At 43.7% G+C, this 19,901-nt stretch overlaps 1 protein-coding gene across 1 annotated transcript in view; it reads left to right on the top strand.

The window, feature by feature from the left end:
* WDR75 (WD repeat domain 75) overlaps window positions 1–10,342 on the top strand; it is a 92,072-nt gene extending 81,730 nt beyond the window's left edge. The window contains exons 18-21 of the mRNA XM_033947194.1: window positions 1,629–1,688; window positions 6,161–6,307; window positions 6,451–6,542; window positions 10,035–10,342. Of these exons, the coding sequence (XP_033803085.1) occupies window positions 1,629–1,688; window positions 6,161–6,307; window positions 6,451–6,542; window positions 10,035–10,242 (507 nt within the window). The 3' untranslated portion in view covers window positions 10,243–10,342. The remainder of the gene's footprint in view (window positions 1–1,628; window positions 1,689–6,160; window positions 6,308–6,450; window positions 6,543–10,034) is intronic.
* The last annotated feature ends 9,559 nt before the right edge of the window (window positions 10,343–19,901 follow it).

The raw sequence follows: 19,901 nt of genomic DNA, 5'->3' as shown, positions 1-19,901 counted from the left end.
GCACCTGCATTGATGCTGTTTGTGTTTTTTCCAGTTTTTGTCCGTTTTGACCTTTTCCACTCCTTAAATGAAGTCTTCTTGTCTCTGATCGCTTCCTTCACCACTACAGTGAGCCACGCAGGTTCTTTATTCTTTTTCCTCTTGGATCCCTTGTTGATACGCGGTATATATAGATTTTGCGCCTCGGTGAACCCTTTTAGACCAACACTGCCTCAGGATTTTATTTTTTTTTACAGAACAGACTCCATTGGCTCTCCAAGCAGTATGCCTTGCCTGTATTGGTGGCAAGGCTTATCACTGAGGCACTTCTACAAAGGTCTTTTGGGGAGGTGGAGGAAGTGGGGAGGGACCCAGCATGAAACCCACTGGGTGTGACAACCCCAATGTCGGACGGACCTCCAAACGGTCCACCCAAGCTCAGTCTGGCACCAAAATGGGGACCAGGAGCCCCAAACAAATTCCAACAGCCCTAACAAGGGGAGATGGGTACAGCTCACCAACCAACACCTGCTGAGATTGAGAGAAGACTGAGGTACATAGGGAGGGATAGATATGTATCATACCAAAGTTTTGGTCTCAGTCTCCACCTGCTGGTCATGATGAGCTATTACCCATCAGTAAAGAACTGTACTGGTCTAGAAGGCGACACAGAAGTAGCTTATTTCATTGAGTTTATGCAATTTCCAGAACCTGTTGCTTTATGTTTTGAGTCAAGCTGCTGCAGTTAAGTCTTTTCCTTTCACCTAAAGAAGACTCTGTATTTTGTCCACTCAGATACATTAATTTCTAATGTATAGTGACAAATTGTTATGCTGGATACCTCATCATAAAGGAAAATGACTCTTTGAATGGAAAATATTTTCTTTACTTTTTTAAAAATTTATTTATCCATTTATTCTTATACATCATATGTTATAAATAAAAATAAAGACTTTGCCACATTTTTATCAAGAAAGGAAATATAGAATTAGGTCTAGGGAGCTCAAAACTTGAAATAGCTCAATCTTATATCATCCACATATGGGGGGGAGGAGACAATTCACATTTAGAGAGAATAATGGAAAAGAAATTATTTTCATTTACAAATTTGAAAAATTTTTTCTCTGTCTTTGAGGGTATTTTTTCCTGAATGCCTGACACCCAGTGGCTTTGTAATCCCTTTACACACCCAGGCTTCCCCCTTCTCTGTCCCTTATAGAAGCTTATCAAAAGAGTTTCATATCAGGAGTACATGGCTATAATAGACTAAGCAGATCACACAGCATTCTTGATAGGGAAACAAACATTCCCTTAGCTTGCACCAGTCCAAGAAATGAAGAGCGTTTATCCTTTTAAGTCTTAATTCTTGCAAAGCAAAGGTCAATTTTTTTTCTGTCAGCTGCTAAGTTAGCTGGTTTAACATACCTCTTCAAGCACAATGAAGTTTAACTTGATATATGGGGACAAGGTGAATGAGTCTGGTTGACTTCATATGATTATATTGATATTGTTAGGAAATGCCTGTTTTATTATATTTAACTTGCTAGGTATTTTATATGGCAACTGCCAAATCCTTGTTTTTGTTTGTTTACATTTGCCAAACTGTTGTATTTGATTTTATGCTATTAATGCATTATTCTTCCTCTTAGGATCTGATGACATTCAGCACCCAGACCATTGAAGAAAGGCTGACTTCACTTAGCAAACAGGTAATATCTCTAGCATGACAGCTGTAGACTTTTCAGTCAGGCTATACAGAGGAATGTGGATTCACTAACTTGGACTTTGATCTTCTCAGCTGTAAACTCTGTGCCTCTATAAAAGTTTTTAGCTGATGCTGATCCAGGGCAAACAGTGGCTTCCCCCATGTCTTTCTCAATAAAAGACTATGAACTTTTCCTCCAGAAAATTGTACAAATCTTTCTTAAAACCAGCTTTACAATCCTTTCTTACCACAACCTCTGGCAATGCGTTCCAGAGCTTAACTAATCTCTGAGCGAAAACATATTTCCTCCTATTGGTTTTAAAAGTATAGTGGTACCTTGGTTTACGAGTGCTCCGGTTTGCGAGTGTTTTGCAAGACGAGCAAAACATTTGCAAAATCGGTGCCTCGGAAACCGAGCATGGCTCGATTTACGAGCACCCCCTGCCTGCGATCCGGCACCCCCGCCACTATCCAACCCCCCCGACACGATTGGGCACCCCCCGTCACAATTGGGCACCCCCTGCCACTTCTTACCCTCATCTGGGCTCTTGAAAATCGGCCTTCTCCTCTGCTGGGCCATGAGCATGCTCAGATGCTCAAGGCCCAGCAGAGGAGGAAGCCGATTTTCAAGAGTGCCCAGATGAGGGTAAGAAGCGGCGGGGGGGTGCCTAATTGTGTCGGGGGGATGTTGGATCGTGTTGGGGGTGCCCAATCATGTCGGGGGGTCGGCTCGTGGTGAGGGGGGTGCCCAATCGTGTCGGGGGGGTCGGATCGAGGCGGGGGGTGCCTGATCGCGGGGGGGCCTTCAAGGGGAGCAATGCTGGGTTTTTTTTTTTGGGGGGGGGGGAACGCATCAAAGCGAGTTTCCATTATTTCCTATGGGGAAACTCGCTTTGATAAACGAGCATTTTGGATTACGAGCATGCTCCTGGAACGGATTATGCTCGTAATCCAAGGTACCACTGTATTTCCCTGTAACTTCATGGAGTGTCCCCTAGTCTTTATCATTTTTGATAGAGTGAAAAATAGATCCAGTTGTACCTGTTCTACTCCACTCAAGATTTTATAGATGTCAATCATATCTCCCCTCAGCCATCTCTTTTCTAAGCTGAAGAGCCTTAACTTTTATAGTCTTTCCTCATATGAGAGGAGTTCCATCTCCTTTATCATCTTGGTCATGTAGACTAAGTTGTACCAAACAGTTTATGGAGTACTTAAGGGGCCTTCTTCAGTACTCAAGAGGACAAAGTGTGCTTAATGGAGGACAGAATTTGAAAGTTGCACAGTCAACTATGGAGTTTGTTGTACCAGAGTGAAAGATTAGGTTCTTACCTCTGCTAATCTTCTTTCTTGTAAATCCACACTTTATTCTGGGACCAGTGGGTTTTATGCATCTCTGGCCACCAGGCTCTGTAGAAAGCTTCAAATGATTGAAGCCATAACTCCTCCCTCTCCTACCATATCTTGGAGCATGCTCAGTAGATTCCAGTCAGTCTTCAAGCAGCCAGGAACATCTGCAGAAATAATAAACAAGAGAGAGGGAAACGGGGAACTCCCCGCCAAATAAATTAATTCTGCTCATATAAACATATGCAAAACAGCAACAATGAAAACTGTGAAACAGGTTATCAAACATTACAACCAGAACTACAAAACAATGCTATAGGGTGACACAGCCTGCACTGTCAGAAGGGGATGCTAACCCAGGGACCCCCCCCCAAATATAGTGCTACATCTAGTCAGATGGTACTCTTTTATAAAGGCTGGTCCAAAACATAAATCCAGCTTACCAGTACTTCCAGGCAGGCGAACAGCAAATCAGACATACATAGGGTGGGTTCCCGGAATAAAGTGTGGATTTACAAGAAGGAAGATTGGCAGAGGTAAGAACCTAAACTTTCATTCTTATACAATCCCACTTTAATCCGGGACCAGTGGGACATTACAGAGCAGTCCCAAATATTCAGGGTGGGACTGATGAGCTTGCCAACACTGCTTCCATGCAAATTTAGCCCCCCTCATAGGCCGTAGCACACGCAGAACGCAGCTGCACATCCGACAGCCATCTGCCACAAACGAGGCATGAAATCAATTCATCCCAACCTGGGAAAACCATCTATGAAGTTTGGAGAAAAAACAAAGCTCCTAACTATAAAAAAATATATAGATTTATTCAAATCGGGAAAATCCAAGATGGCCACTGGGTGCCAATTTTGTAATAAAATTGCCCGGGAAAAGAACAGGAACCCCCAGAAAACAGCGATTTTAGGATTGTAGAGGTGTGTGTGTGTGTGGATGAAGGGGGGTTAGGTCATACAGGGAAACCACCCAAAAAACCCTTTTTAATATCCCCCCCCAAATCGCCAAAACAGGCTATCACAATGTTACTGTTCCATTGTGCTGAATGGAAGAAATGCAGGCAATGCTGTGGAAGTATGTAGGAAGATCAAATGCTTCAGGAAGCTGTAAAGCTGGATTTCAAATCTTCTGACTGCCCCAGTGGCCCGACCATTACGGCCAATAACCTTCGCCACCCTTGGAAATGTCGCGCAACCACATGGCGAAGGCACACAGTCTGGCTCCGATCCCGGTAACGCCTCCATGGAACTGCTTAGCCTGCGCTACACCCACTAGTGGACAAACTTAGGGTGAGCTAGCTGCCGATCTCAGAGCCTCAATCTATCCTGCAGGCTGTCCTGGGGGCTTACTGCCTCGCATGGAACCCCCCCAGAAGCAGACGTTCTCCAAATTTCTGCGATCTCCCGCCGCAAGGATGTCCCCGCAGGGAACCTCCACAGCACGATGGTCGACCCATGAGGGAAATACCGAAAACATTACTGAAACTATCCAAAGAAAACATGTGCAATGAAGGACGAGACTGGCGCCACCTCGAATCCCAGCTGCAGCCGAATAAAAAAAAAAGGCACTTAAGGATGAAATCCATACGCCTGTCCTGAACATCCTTCCGTCGGGAAGGAAAGAAGTGCGCATGATGACCTGAGTCACAGCTGAATCCATCTTTGGAGAAGCAAAGCGCTTAGTAAAACCGCCCACCATGGGACAAATCCTTGCCATGGCCTGAGCGCAAAATAGGGGACCCTCCGGGTTACCCCAAATCTCCCAAAGGATATAACCCGCATTGGGGTTATCAAGGGAAGGAGGCAGGTAGTGGCCTCTTGATCATGCATAAGAGAACATTCCTGTTGGACCAGCTGAGCCTGCTGCATTGACCATTCCTGCAGCTCTTCTGTGATGAGGTCCTCCAGATGAGGAGGTTTTAGGAACCTGCGTGCTTTGGGATTGCCAGCCAGGTCCCAAGATCCACATGGAGCCTGATCGCAGAGCTCTGCCAAACATTCCACATCATTGGCCGCCACCAAACCTCCTTGCAAAAGAAGAGGATTCGGGAGAGCGCCCAAAGCCATCACGGGCATCACCCTTTTATGCTCCAGAGTTTTGCTAAGGAACCAAGCGAAAGATTTGGGCAACATCCCCACGGATGGCCTAGACATCTGTGGGATGAACACAGGCATGGACTTCTGTACAAGTTATGCCTGAAAGAGCCAATGCACAATTCCTGAGGAAAAGAGCAGAAGAAATAAGCTCCTACAGGCTTGGCATGTAGAAAGCAAGACTCAAATCTACTGGGCATGTTCAAAGATATGCTAGAAGAGGGAGGAGTTATGGCTTCAATCATTTGAAGCTTTCTACAGAGCCTGGCGGTCAGAGATGCATAAAACCCACTGGTCCCGGAATAAAGTGGGATTGTACAAGAACTTGGGATTACCTCCAGGTACTCGGCTTCATGGCAGTGGTGTTGGGTCTGCAGGAGTTGCTTTTCTCATTGATCACCCCACTTGCAAGACCTCTTGGAGTGCCTATCCCTTCAAGGAGAGATATGAGACTTAGTCTACTCTAGTGGCTCAACTGGGCAACGCTGTCATTAGAAATAGAATTCTAGACTCCATTGATGCGAGTCTGAGCAGTTGAGGTGGACCCATTGTCTGAGATTGCACAGGTCACATAGCTCCCAGTGGAAGTGAAGTCGTTGATCAACCATATAGAAGTGAAGGCAGTCTATCTAGACCTGATGACCTTTCAACTCTTGTGTGTGAAACAGTGCAGTTATATGGATCTAATTGACGTGTGTTATTTACAGGGGGATGGGGGTTTGATATATTGCCTTTCAGTTGTTACAGTTAAAGTAGTCTATATATTATGTGTTGTACGTGGGACACTGGAAGGTTAAGTGACGCCCAGAATCACAAGGAGCTGTAGTAGGAATTGAACCCAGTACCCTAGTTCTTAGGCCACTGCATGAACTATTAGGCTATTCCTATAATCCATTTATTTTTAATTGATTTATTATTTATGTTAGTCTGTTTTATGAAATTATTACAGCAGATGTTTGTTGTGACCTATTTAGAACATTGCATTTGCAATATATAAATGCATTTTAAATATATTTCCTTTCAGCTAGCAGTAGAAGAAAGCCTTCCTGTTACTCCTTTCTACCTACTTCTGGGGAAGCATCGACAGCAGCAGAAAGAAGTTTTGAATACAGACTCGGGGAAGTTGTCTGCAAGCAGCCTTCCTGCACAAGACAATCTAGCAGTCAAAGAGGTAGGTGTTGAAAGATGCTGTTACACAATTAACCTAAGAGACAGAAAAACAACAACAGCTTAACGATTAATTCCAAGTTTAATTTGTATTTGATAGCGGTTACAATCAGTTCACAATCTAATCATGTTTTCTTTCCTTTTTAGTTGCTTCATACACCAGCTCATGTCCTGCCACCTGCCTCCTCCTTGTGTTCCATTTTTATCAATTCTTTACTGACCCCCAAAGAAAACAAGAGGTAAAAGTATATTCTTTATATTTTCTGTGAATGGGATGTTACCCTCCTATTGTTATTACTTCAGTTAAAATCATTGATTTGCAAGACTTAGATTAAGAAAAATATGCTGTCTTCACAGTTTTTATGTTGCTTGTTACAAATTTCCAATATACAGTGGTTTGCAAGTATAATTTGTTCCATGCTCGTAATCCAAAGTGCTCATATATCAAAGCGAATATACACAATAGAAATTAATGGAAACTCGGACGATTCATTTCACATCCCAATTAATTACCAGAGTTGTATCTAGAGAATGACACTAGCCGCGGGTAACCTGCCGAAATGGTGGAGGGAAGGGGAAAGTGCTCACTGCGGGCACAGGGACAAGGCCATCCACTGCCCTGTGGAGCAGTGAATGGCCTTGTCCCCGCAGTTAAGGCAGGGAACGCGCGCGGATCAGTGTTTACCTTCAATCCATACAGACTATTGTTCTTTTTCTGTTGCGGTTTAATTAGATACCGTGCTAACCTAGGATCTCTGATGAAGGCGAGTTAACTGAAACATGGACTGTGTCGGGTCCCTAGGTTTGTGTTAACCGCAATCATTAATTGATATAATAAACATAGCCTGCATCTTGTACGTTTGTCTTCAGTTCTTCTTTGTTTTTCCATATCTGCCATTCTGTCCATACATATCCATCTACCAAGCCCTTGATCTTCTCTACTTGTCTATGCTTTCTTGAATTCAGATAAAGTCCTCATCTCCACTACTTCTGCTGGGAGGCCTTCCACACATCTACTACCATTTCTGTGATGAAACACTTCCTTAGATTACTCCTGAGTTTATGAACTGTCACTTTCATCCTGTGACCCCCTTATTCCAGAGCTTTCTTTCAACTGAAAAAGGCCCTTGGAAAATTATCCCATGGTTCAGGAAGCCAAATTATTTTTCTGACATCATTCATGTATTCATCTCTGGAATGCAAGCTTATCCCAGGACAAGCAGGCAGCATATTCTTAACACATGGGTGACGTCACCGACGGAGCCCTCGGTACGGACCTTTTTAACTAGAAGTTTCTAGTTGGCCGCACCGCGCGTGCGCGAGTGCCTTCCCGCCCGACGGAGGAGTGCGTGGTCCCCAGTTTCTTCGTTTCCGCGGAGCGAAGAAGACGCGTGTGTTTTTTCAACGGCCGTTGAAACCACTTTTTTGCCTTCCCGCTCGCGCTTTTTTCCCTATTTTTTCTTCTTTTGCCTTCGGGTTTCTTTTTCCTTTGCTTTGTAAAAAAAAAAAAAAAAAAACTTTGCTTTTTTTCCTTTTTTCGATTTTGCCCCGGCGGGGCCTGTTGCCATTATACAGGCCTCGGGGTTCGATTTTGCAGAGGCTGTTTTCCCCTTCATGCCCCCGCAGGTCGGTTTTAAAAAGTGCCAGCGGTGTGCACGCCCGATCTCCCTCACTGACCCACACAATTGGTGTTCCAGAGCTTTCTTTCAACTGAAAAAGGCCCTTGGAAAATTATTCCATGGTTCAGGAAGCCAAATTATTTTTCTGACATCATTCATGTATTCATCTCTGGAATGCAAGCTTTTCTGCCTCGACTTTTACCCTCAGCATGGAGATTGATTACTATTACTACTACTGCTGCTGCTACTATTAATTATTTCTAGAGCGCTACCAGACATACGCAGCACTCTAAAGAGTCACAAAGGAAACTGGTTTTAAAAGTATTTCCCTGCAACTTCAAGTGTCCTCTAGTATTTGTAATTTTTGACAGAGTGAAAAATCGATCCACTAGTACCCTTTCTGCTCCACTCAGAATTTTGTAGACTTCAGTCATATCTCCCCTCAGCCGTCTCTTTTCCAAGCAGAAGAGCCCTAACCTTTTTAGACTTTCCTCATACAAGAGGAGTTTCATCCCCTTTATCATCTTGGTCGCTCTTTGAACCTTTTCTAATGATGCTATATCTTTCTTGAGATGAGACCAGAATTGAACACAATACTCCAGATGAGATTGCACCATGGAGCAACACAGGGGGATTATAACATTCTTAGTTTGTTAACCATCCCTTTTTAAATAATTCCTAGCATCCTGTTTGCTTTTTTGGTCGCTGTCGCACATTGGGTGGAAGGTTTCATCGTATTGTCTACAATGACACCCAGATCCGTGCACGAGGATAAGTATACAATATTGTAATAGTCCATAGTGCTTAAAATAAGTGATTGTACCAAAAACCTGAAAGAGTAAAAATCAAAATATGATCTTATAGTTCAGTTTCCACAACAATAAATAACATTTTCTGACTATGGCATTGATTTATGCATCTAATGATAGATTTCAATTCAGATTAATTCTTAAAATTTTAATGACTGGTAAAATGGAATATATCGTTCCCTGTTTAAGCCCAAATCATTCAAAAATTCTAAAATTATCACAAAAATGTTGTATTCCATTGATGTCATTTGATTTTTAACTTTGGGGAAAAACTTAAAACAGCAAAAAATCACTTAATCTGTAAAAAAAAAAACCCCAAAACCCATATTATAAATATATTTGGAAGTGCTTACAAAATAGATAAAAAGTGTAAGGGATTATTTACGATCACATCAAACATAAAGCAAACAAAAACAGGCTAAGAAACATAAAAACATGTACTCAAAGCAATAAATAGTCCATGAATAATAAAGCAATGGAGCTTGCACAGACATCTCACTGTGTCAAACTTAGGGTATCATCTTTAGTCTTATTAGAAGGATATACCCTAACTTTTAATGTAAATCGCTTAGAAATTATTTATAAGCGTTTTATCAAATTTTGTTTTGTATGGATTGAGTTTTAATTTGAAATGTTTCATCCATGATTCTATGGACAGAATTATAGAGAATGTAAATTGTAAAGTATCAGCTGAAAAGACTGAAACCAGAACTACAATGCTTATATCGTCCGCATAACCACAGAGTTTAATTCCAAAGGAAGAAAGCTTGTTTCCCAAAGAGGCTAAATAAAGATTGAAAAGTTTAAGGGAAAGAGGGGAGCCTTGAGGCACCCCATATATGTTATTCCATTTTGGTGAGTAAACATTTTCAAAACGAACCAGATGGGTACAGCTTTCTAAAGGGTGCTTTAATCCATGATCTCATTGTATTTTATCTAATCTACTTTATGGACATTCCATTACATCTTCTTGAAGTATTGAAGATTGTTGAAGGCAAAGACTGAAGTATAAGTAACTGCTTGTATTCTGTTAATTAAAGACATTCTATTCCAGCTTCCTAAGAACTTTTGGACTGACCTTACTACCTAATTTTGGACATTTTATTTTGGTTTGCATCACTTATTTAGATGGTTATAACAATACTATACTGTAAATAATTTTTTTTGTTCCTTGCTTGAATTTTCTTTGATTATCGCAAGCCATAATATTTTGTCATTAAGCACTGATTGGAAGAGGAAGTAATTTATTTTATGTTCATGCACATCTCACTATTCTTTGGCTTTAATTTTTTCCTTTTTTTAGTATGGAAGAAGAATCCAATGAAGTGGAAATAGCAAGTGATGATGATAAAGAAGATTCTGAAGAAGAAATAGAATCTACTCATGTAATTAAAGAAATGACTAATCCCATCTGTTCTTTAGATGAAATATTTCCCTTGCTGTCCAAGTCTCAGGAAAAAGAGCTCAAAAGAATAAGAAAAATAGATTATAGCTGGATCTCAAATTTGTAGAACTGTCTGTCCTTTTTGTATCATATTTTTATATTGTTTTATATCCAAATGTAAAATCTTCAAAACAATTCTGCCTTAAAAAACTTTTATTTATATCGCACATGACTGTCTTGGATAAGGCTTTTTTTGGGGGTGGGGAAGAGGGAGGGAAGCTACACTTTATATGTGGGATGTGTATATATGTAGAGAGAGAGAGTGAGATGTACCAGTCAATATTCAAAATAATTCAAGTGGCCAGGAGAGGCTCCCTGTTTGCTTAAATTTCTTTTATCTTTGGACAAGCAACATATTCTCAGATGGGTGACTTCATCCAAGGAACCCAGTACGGACAGTGCTAAAGTGTATTGTCACTTCTGATATAGAAACTTTGAGACTGCCTGAACAGTATGCGTGAGTTCCTTCCCGCCTGAAACCAGTTTGCAAGGTTGTCAGTTTTTCGTTTTCAGCAGAGTGAAGACATTATCTGGACTTCGTCCAGTCCAGTTTACCTTTTCACTTCATTTCTCATTATTTTCATTCTTTCTTTGTCTTAGTTGTTTTTCTTTTAAACCTTTTATTTCCTAACAAAAAATTATTTATGTTTACCATTGGGGCCTGTAGGCAATTTTAAAGCCTTTGCCCCTACTGATAGATTTTTGGCCTACTTTTTACTCAAACTGTGGTACTCTGTATTTTTTCCTTTTCAGCTGGATCTGTTCCCAATCTTCCAGGGTAAAAATGAACACTTTTCAAAAATAAAAAGTAGCGATTTGGAATTTGGGGAAGTAGGAGACCTGAATCCTACCCTCAGAAACTCTCAAAAATAAGTTTTACAGAATTCCATAGACCACCCCCGAAGATCCCATAGGAAATAATGAAGGTGTACTCACATTCTCTGAAGTTCCTGCCTGCCAGCCAGCCAGCCAGCTCTGTACACTGTAGCTGAATGGAGAAAAAGGATTTTGTGCCTCAAAACCGCTCCAAAATGACTAGACTTGAAGATCTTTGGACTGCCAGTCGGACAGACACTGACTGTAACCTCTGCCTGAATGGAACCTTCCACCGGACAGGGGGTGGGAAATGCAGCCTGCACCCTGAAACACGGTCCAACTTAATCTGAGGCCTGCCAATCCAAAATGGCAGGCCTTCCCTCTGTGCATCAAATGATACATGGGGAGGAGCTTAAGGCCCTGATTGGCTCAGATGCCTTAAGTGCACCAAGGAGGGAAGGCCCGCCATTTTGGATCTGCGGACCTTGAAGATGGAGGGACCGTGCTTCCCTCCTACTTCCAACTTTGGAAAAGGTACTGGGGGGGGGCACACGGTGGTAGGGGCAAGTGGGCATCCCTCCTGCCGATTTTTGCTGTCACGGGGGGGATTCTTGGTGCCGCATTTGTTGGGGGGGAGCTTTTTTTTTATTTTTATAATGGGGCAGATATTGTGCTTGTGTAACACGCGCAGCATCTGTGCCCATTAAAAAATAAATAAAAAAGGTTTCATGCTCTGAAGAGCTTACTGGCAGGAGACTGCTTTCAGGGCTTCCCTGCCGGCTCTGCGCATGTGTGAGAATCGCTCTCACAGTGATCAATTGGCAAGGAGAGATGAGGATTATGACGAAGTTCTGCGTGAATCATTTATATGCAAACTTTTTAGTGCGGCCAACAATCGGATCAGAGAAGAGCTAAACGGTCTTATCAATCCTCTTTAGTGCATCTAGCCCTAGATCCCCTCCACCCCTGCCTGCAGATGTAAATATTCAGGTGGAATCTGTACCTAATGGGTTGCAGGACAAATCTGACATAGTGCAAAATCCCATTGTAGCATCTCAAGGGACTGATAACTTAGCTAAATTGCAACCAGTCAGTTTTAATATGGTTGAGATGGTTTCCACTCAAGATATTCCCGAGGATGATATTTCCTTAGAAGATATTTGGCAAGCTGTCACCTGGGCTGAGATTTTGTTTTAAGGGAAAGCAGCACAATTATGTACTTTCTATTCATGGTCTGTCTTCTATCTCTGTGTTACAAGATGATGTTACAAAAATTAAATATACTAGTAAGGAGATGTAAAATCAAGTGAAAGTATTTCAATCAGTTAGTACCTCAGCTGTGATTTTGCATCATAAATTGGAATAATTGGAAAATTGTTTGCGTGTTAATAATCTATGCTTTTAAAATTTCCCTTGTTCACCTTTACTTTCAGCTGAAATATTGCTTAGAAAATATTTTAGGGAAATTTTAAAACTAGAAATATCTGAGTTAATTGTATTTCAGAAGATTATGTACCTGCCATCATCACTTTTAATGTCCACTAGAGGAGTGGCGGATGTAGCTCCAGCATTAATAACTGGGGAACTCGCTGCCTTTTTAGAGGACACTCAAAATATAATTTTTACTCGTTCAACTTTGTTGGTAACTCTTGTCAGAAAGAGATAAATTGCTAGTTTTAAAAAATTATTTTAAATATAAAAAAGTCAGTTTTTACAGGCAGCCAATTCAAGATTTTCCGGATGTAACAAGAGCTGCTCAGGATAGTAGGAAACAATTCTTGGCCCTGAAATCCAAGGTTTTGGCTATTGGAGCAACTTTTTTTTCCTGCGTTTTCCCTGTAGATGTATTTTACATTATCAGGGTAAACAATTTATATTTTTTGATCATTCTCATTTGGAGAAATTTCTTTTGGAACATGAATAAAGGGTAATTAAAACAGAAAATGAATCTCAAGACATTCAAAAAAGAAATAAAAACAATACTTTTCAAGAAATTCCTGAAACAACCCTAACTTACTTACTCTTAACGCAAAAACTGACAAAGGATCTACTCTTTACTACCCTAGTAATGACAATTTTGCTACCATTGTAACCCCCTTTTATAAATCTTTTGTAAGCCGCCTTAATCTTAACAACCCGAGAAATGTCAAAAGATCTACTCTTTACTACTCTAGTAAACCAATTGTTCTCCCATTGTAACCCCCGTTTATAAATCTTTTGTAAGCCGCCTTGAACCGCAAGGTAATGGCGGAATAGAAATCCCTAATGTAATTACATTAGGGATTTCTATTCCGCCATTACCTTGCAGTTCAAGGCGGATTACAAAAGAATTATCCAAGATGTATTACAACAAGAACTTACAAAAAAAATAAATAAATAAATTGGTCATTTTCAAAAAGAGTGAGAAATGAGTAAGGTTATTTGTTTGGGGGTAGTTGGCTTTAGTGAGAGGTGGAGTTTGAGACTTGCGGTATTATTTCTTTTTTCAGAGTTTTCTTGAAGAGTATGGTCTTTATTTCTTTTCTAAAAGTCTTGTAGTCGAGGGATGCCGTCAGTAGATTGGCGATTTGGTTGTCTAGTTTGGCTTCTTGAGTGACCAGGAGGCCATATAGTTTTTTCCGTTTGACCTCCTTAATTGGGGGATATGAGAATGGGGTGTGAGTTTTCCTATGTCTGGTTGCAGTGTTATGGATGAGGCGGTTATTCAGGTAGTTTGGACTGTCTCCGTATAAAGTCTTAAATAGTAGGCAGTAGAATTTAAATTGTATTCTTGCTGGGATCGGAAGCCAGTGCGATTGGAAATATGCTTCTGTAATGTGATCATGTTTCTTTAATGAGTAGATGAGTCTTAGTGCTGTGTTTTGGATAGTTTGTAGTTGTTTTGTTATGGTTGTAGGGCATGGAAGGTAGAGGATATTACAGTAGTCAAGTAGGCCTAGTATTAAGGACTGAACTATGAGCTGGAATTGAATTTTCTCAAAGAATTTCCGAAATTGTCTTAAGTTTCTCATGACTAAGAATGACTTTTGTATTGTTTTATTGATTTGCGGTTGCATGGTGCAGCATCTGTCGATAGTTATTCCTAGCAGTTTTAGGGTGGTTTGTATGGGGTAGTTGATTGCGTTGATTTCAATGTTGGTTATGGTTGGTACAGTGGTGCCTCGCATAACGGACGCCTCGCACAGCGAACGCTGCGCACAACGAACTTTATGTCTTGATTCGTACAACGAACTTCGTTTCACACAACGAAGTCGCCCGAGCTGCATCCTTCCGCGCAGGCACTGCGCTTAACTGCCCTCTCTCCGCCTGGCTCCCTCTTGCCCCCCCCGACTCCCCGACACGATCGGGGCAAGAGGGAGCCCAAGCCCTCTTGCCCCCCCGACTCCCCGACACGATCGGGGCAAGAGGGAGCCCAAGCCCTCTTGCCCCCCCGACTCCCCGACACGATCGGGGCAAGAGGGAGCTCAAGCCCTCTTGCCCCCCCGACTCCCCGACACGATCGGGGCAAGAGGGAGCCCAAGCCCTCTTGCCCCCCCGACTCCCCGACACGATCGGGGCAAGAGGGAGCCCAAGCCCTCTTGCCCCCCCGACTCCCCGACACGATCGGGGCAAGAGGGAGCTCAAGCCCTCTTGCCCCCCCGACTCCCCGACACGATCGGGGCAAGAGGGAGCTCAAGCCCTCTTGCCCCCCCGACTCCCCGACACGATCGGGGCAAGAGGGAGCCCAAGCCCTCTTGCCCCCCCGACACGATCGGGCCAGGAGGGAGCCCAAGTCCTCCTGGCCACGGCGACCCCCTAACCCCACCCTGCACTACATTACGGGCAGGAGGGATCCCAGGCCCTCCTGCCCTCGACGCAAACCCCCCCTCCCCCCAACGACCGCCCCCCCCAAGAACCTCCGACCGCCCCCCAGCCGACCCGCGACCCCCCTGGCCGACCCCCACGACACCCCCAACCCCCTTCCCCGTACCTTTCTGTAGTTGGCCGGACAGACGGGAGCCAAACCCGCCTGTCCGGCAGGCAGCCAACGACGGAATGAGGCCGGATTGGCCCATCCGTCCCAAAGCTCCGCCTACTGGTGGGGCCTAAGGCGCCTGGGCCAATCAGAATAGGCCCGGGAGCCTTAGGTCCCTCCTGGGGGCGGGGCCTGAGGCACATGGGCCCAACCCGACCATGTGCCTCAGGCCCTGCCCCCAGGAGGGACCTAAGGCTCCCGGGCCTATTCTGATTGGCCCAGGCGCCTTAGGCCCCACCAGTAGGCGGAGCTTTGGGACGGATGGGCCAATCCGGCCTCATTCCGTCGTTGGCTGCCTGCCGGACAGGCGGGTTTGGCTCCCGTCTGTCCGGCCAACTACAGAAAGGTACGGGGAAGGGGGTTGGGGGTGTCGTGGGGGTCGGCCAGGGGGGTCGCGGGTCGGCTGGGGGGGCGGTCGGAGGTTCTTGGGGGGGGCGGTCGTTGGGGGGAGGGGGGGTTTGCGTCGAGGGCAGGAGGGCCTGGGATCCCTCCTGCCCGTAATGTAGTGCAGGGTGGGGTTAGGGGGTCGCCGTGGCCAGGAGGACTTGGGCTCCCTCCTGGCCCGATATTGTCGGGGAGTTGGGGAATCGGCGGGGCAAGAGGGCTTGGGCTCCCTCTTGCCCCGATCGTGTCGGGGAGTCGGGGGGGCAAGAGGGCTTGGGCTCCCTCTTGCCCCGATCGTGTCGGGGAGTCGGGGGGGCAAGAGGGCTTGGGCTCCCTCTTGCCCCGATCGTGTCGGGGAGTCGGGGGGCAAGAGGGCTTGGGCTCCCTCTTGCCCCGATCGTGTCGGGGAGTCGGGGGGGGGCAAGAGGGCTTGGGCTCCCTCTTGCCCCGATCGTGTCGGGGAGTCGGGGGGGCAAGAGGGCTTGGGCTCCCTCTTGCCCCGATCGTGTCGGGGAGTCGGGGGGCAAGAGGGCTTGGGCTCCCTCTTGCCCCGATCGTGTCGGGGAGTCGGGGGGGCAAGAGGGCTTGAGCTCCCTCTTGCCCCGATCGTGTCGGGGGTGCCAGGGACCACACGGAGTCACCCACCGTACCACCCGATTCGGGTAAGCGCAGGTATCGGTGGGTGGCTTATTTGCGGGGGGGTGCCTTATTTTACATTTTTTTCTAAAAAGGGGGGGCTGTCTTATTTGATGGCCCTGCCTTATCATCGGGGAAACACGGTAGAAAAAAAAAAAAAAATGAACAGTTAAGTCCCAGTTTTTGCCTCTGAGACTCTGCCCTCTCTCACTGTAAAATTAGACTCTACTTAGTCTGTCTTTAAATTTAAAAAATGTGTGTTGTTTTAAAAAACAATTATGTTTTTAGATGTATCTAAATAAAAATAATAACCAAAAATTTATCTTTTTTTATGTCATCTTAGCATATTTTATGCTGCAGAACGAATTATTTTTTTTTACATGTATTCTTATGGGAAAACGCGTTTCACATAACGAACGTTTCGCATAACAAACTTGCTCCTGGAACCAATTAAGTTCGTTGTGTGAGGCACCACTGTATTTTGTTGTTTTCTAGGAGGATGAATTTCGTTTTATCTGGGTTCAATTTCAGTTTGTGATCTTTCATTCAGGTTGCTATTGATTTTAGTGTTTGGTATAGTGTGTTCGTCATGGAGAGTTCAGGTTGATCGAAGGGTATGAGAATGGTAATGGCATCGGCATAGCTGTAGGAGGTTATGCCTTGTTTGTCCAGGTGAGAGCTGAGGGAGGCTGTATAGAGATTGAAGAGAGTCGGGGATAGAGGGGATCCTTGAGGAACTCCACAGAGGTTTGACCAAGGTTCAGATTTTTGTTTGTCTGATTTTACTCTATAGGTTCTTGATTTAAGGAATCCTTCAAACCATGTGTATACTTTATGTGTGATACCTATTGTATCCAGGATTTGTAGTAGAATGTTATGGTCCACCAAGTCGAATGCAGCGGTAAGGTCTAGTTGTATGAGCATCATTTTTTTTCCTGTGTTGAGATGTTCTCTGGCTGTGTCCAAGAGAGATCCTAGTAGTGTTTCCGTGCAGAAGTTGTTTCTGAAGCCAGATTGTGTGGGATGGAGTATGTTATGGTTTTCTAGGTAATTGGAGAGGAATTTGGCATCCATCAGGAATTATTTACTTTTAGTTTATCCTCGCAAATCTTTCCTTGAAGTGGATTTAGCATTAGTTTATTTCTATTTGTAATATTTCTTGTAAAAAATGTTTCACCAATGTTATTTTCTTCTTGTTATGTATAACTGAATTACTAAATTTAAACAAAACAGGCAGGCCTGTCTACTTATCCATCACCGTATCAATTACAAAATTGCTTTAATCTCTTTCAAAACTATGAAAACCAAGGAACCCACTTTTATCCATAAATATCTGATTCTATATGATCCTCCAAGAACATTAAGATCTGCATCACAGCATCTTCTTCATGTCCCATTCCTAAAAATTATTAGTGCCCGTAGGGCTTCTTTTGCAACAGTGGCCCCAACAATATGGAATTCGTTATCATCATATTTAAGGTCTGAACAGAATTTGGATAAATTCAAGGGTGGCCTCAAAAGCTTAAAGACGCATATGGGACTTTTCTAGTTCATTTTCAATACAAAATTCATTTTCTATACAAAAATTTATTTTTTCCTTTTCCCTATGTTATTATTCTTAATTGTTCTCTCTTTCAAATTGTATTTCTCCCCACTATCCTATTGCTTCATGTAAGTGATTTTTTTCCCATATTCAGCTACTTTTTAAAGAGAACTGAGGCAGGCTGCAGCACAGGTCATAGTGAGTATGCAAATTTTTTTTTTAGGGGGGGTGTCTGCAAATCTTGATTTTGCAGTTTTATGCCACTTCCTTTAGGGTCCCCACCTCTAAAATCCTATTTTCTGATAAGCCATTTTAGGCTGCAGTGGCTATCTTAAATTTCTTGATTTTTTTTTTTTTTTTTTCAAAATTCTCCAGAACTTTCAAATCTCGTTTTCCCTCAAAACTGATAGAGAAGGAGTACCCAGGCTCTTTTACCCCTAACTTATGCAGAGTTCTGTGGAACCTAGATTGGATTGTGAATTTTCAAAAGAGCTAACTGGTCCCATCCCATGTTCTAGAATACCTGGGAATCATATTCAACACAGCAGAATGCCTGTCTATTTTCCAGAGGCACACAGACAGAAACTTTACCTGATAGTAAACAGGATGGCCAAACCAGCTCCATTCGCATGGCACTACCTTCAAGCCTAGAATCCTCGGAAGCCTCTATAGAAGTGGTCCTGTGAGCAAATGCTCACATGTGACCTCTCCAGCTATCACATTTGTCTGTACAATTGGTCTCCCTGCAGATGGCTCTGCCATGGACTCTGGAATCCTGTACCAGTATAATCTGATGTCTCAGTCCACAGGTTTTGTCATGAGGCATGGGTGATTGTGATCATTGATGCCAGCCTGTTCGGCTGGGGAGCTTACAGCAGTGGACGTCCAGTCCAGGGGCTTTGGTTGATCTCCCAGAGGAAGTGATTGATCAGAGACTGGAGCTTCAAGTCACTCATTTAGCATTACAGCAGCTAGAGCCCTCGAACAATGCTACAGCGGTGGCTTAGTCAGTTGCCAAGGAGTCACCAAAAGTGCACAGCTGAGTCTGGAGGCTCAATTATTGTGCCAGAGGGCATAGCTACACTATCAGGCTCTTTCAGTGGCATGTGTAGCAGGAATGGACATCCAGGCCAATTACCTCAACAGGTAGATGCTTTATCTGAGAGAAGGGACGTTATCTACCACAGCCTTCGATTTGATTGCTATAGCAAGAAACAAGAAGGCAGACTGTTTCTTCAGTTGAAAGTCCGAGCCCGTAAATGCAGGGATGGATACTCTCATCCAGCTGTGGCTAAGGAACCAACTTTTATAGGCGTTTCCTCTGCAGCCTCTGATAAAGTGGATACTCTACAGAATTTCAATCCATTTGGGGAGAGTCATCCTCATGTCACCAAATTGGCCATGCAGACTGTAGTATGCAGGCCTCGTGCATCTATGGATGTGCACAGGTTTCAGACTGTAAGTACAGCTGAACCTTCTCTCTCAGAAGCCAGTGGATTGCTTTGCTCTTAAGGCATGGCTCTTGAGCACGTGGCATTAGCATGCATAGGATATTGAGAGGCAGTATTGCTACTCTCCTCATAGCCAAGAAACCTACAACAGTCTGTGCATTAAGGAAAAGGTTGCTCTGCTCTGATTTTGGTGGTGGTATTTTATTTATTTATTTATTTATTTAGATTTTTATCCCGTCCTCCCAATAGCTCAGAACGGTTTACAAATGAACATACACAGTGCGGAGTAACTAGACATATAAGTGGTACAACAGGTTTAGTGATTGGATTTATAGTTTTTGGAGAGAATTAAATACAGGGAGATTAAGCAGAGAGAGAGAAGGGGGAAATACAGTAGTTTAGTTCAAGGAAAGTTATAAGCGTATAGGTGCAATTTGTTAGTGGATAGAGTAAGAGAGGGTCATACTGGAATTTCGGGAAGGTGATAGGAGAGTGGAGGATGGGGCCTAAGGGGGGGAGAGACAGAGGAGATCTTTAATTGAAGAGGAGGGTCTTTACCGATTTACGGAATGTTAATAATGAGTTCTGTTGTCTAAGTTGGGGGGGGAGTTGGTTCCAGAGGTGTGGAATGAAGTGGCTGTAGGATCGTTTGTGGGCAGTTTCTGTGAGCAGGGATCTTCCGGGGGGGATGCATAGGCGTATCTCTGACTTTGAGCGGAGGGTGCGAGTGGGGTTGTAGATGGGAAGTTTGGATTTTATGTAGGAGGGGGTGGTGGAGTAGATTCTCTTGTGGGCAATTGTCAGGGCTTTGAAAGTACAGCGTTGGCTAATTGGGAGCCAGTGTTCAGCATGGAGTGCCGGGGAGATGGAATCGTGGTAGT

The sequence above is a fragment of the Geotrypetes seraphini genome, chromosome 5, assembly GCF_902459505.1.
Source record: "Geotrypetes seraphini chromosome 5, aGeoSer1.1, whole genome shotgun sequence".
NCBI lineage: Eukaryota > Metazoa > Chordata > Amphibia > Gymnophiona > Dermophiidae > Geotrypetes > Geotrypetes seraphini.
Note: the sequence above shows the minus strand (reverse complement) of the source record. Positions and strands in the feature narration are given on the sequence as shown.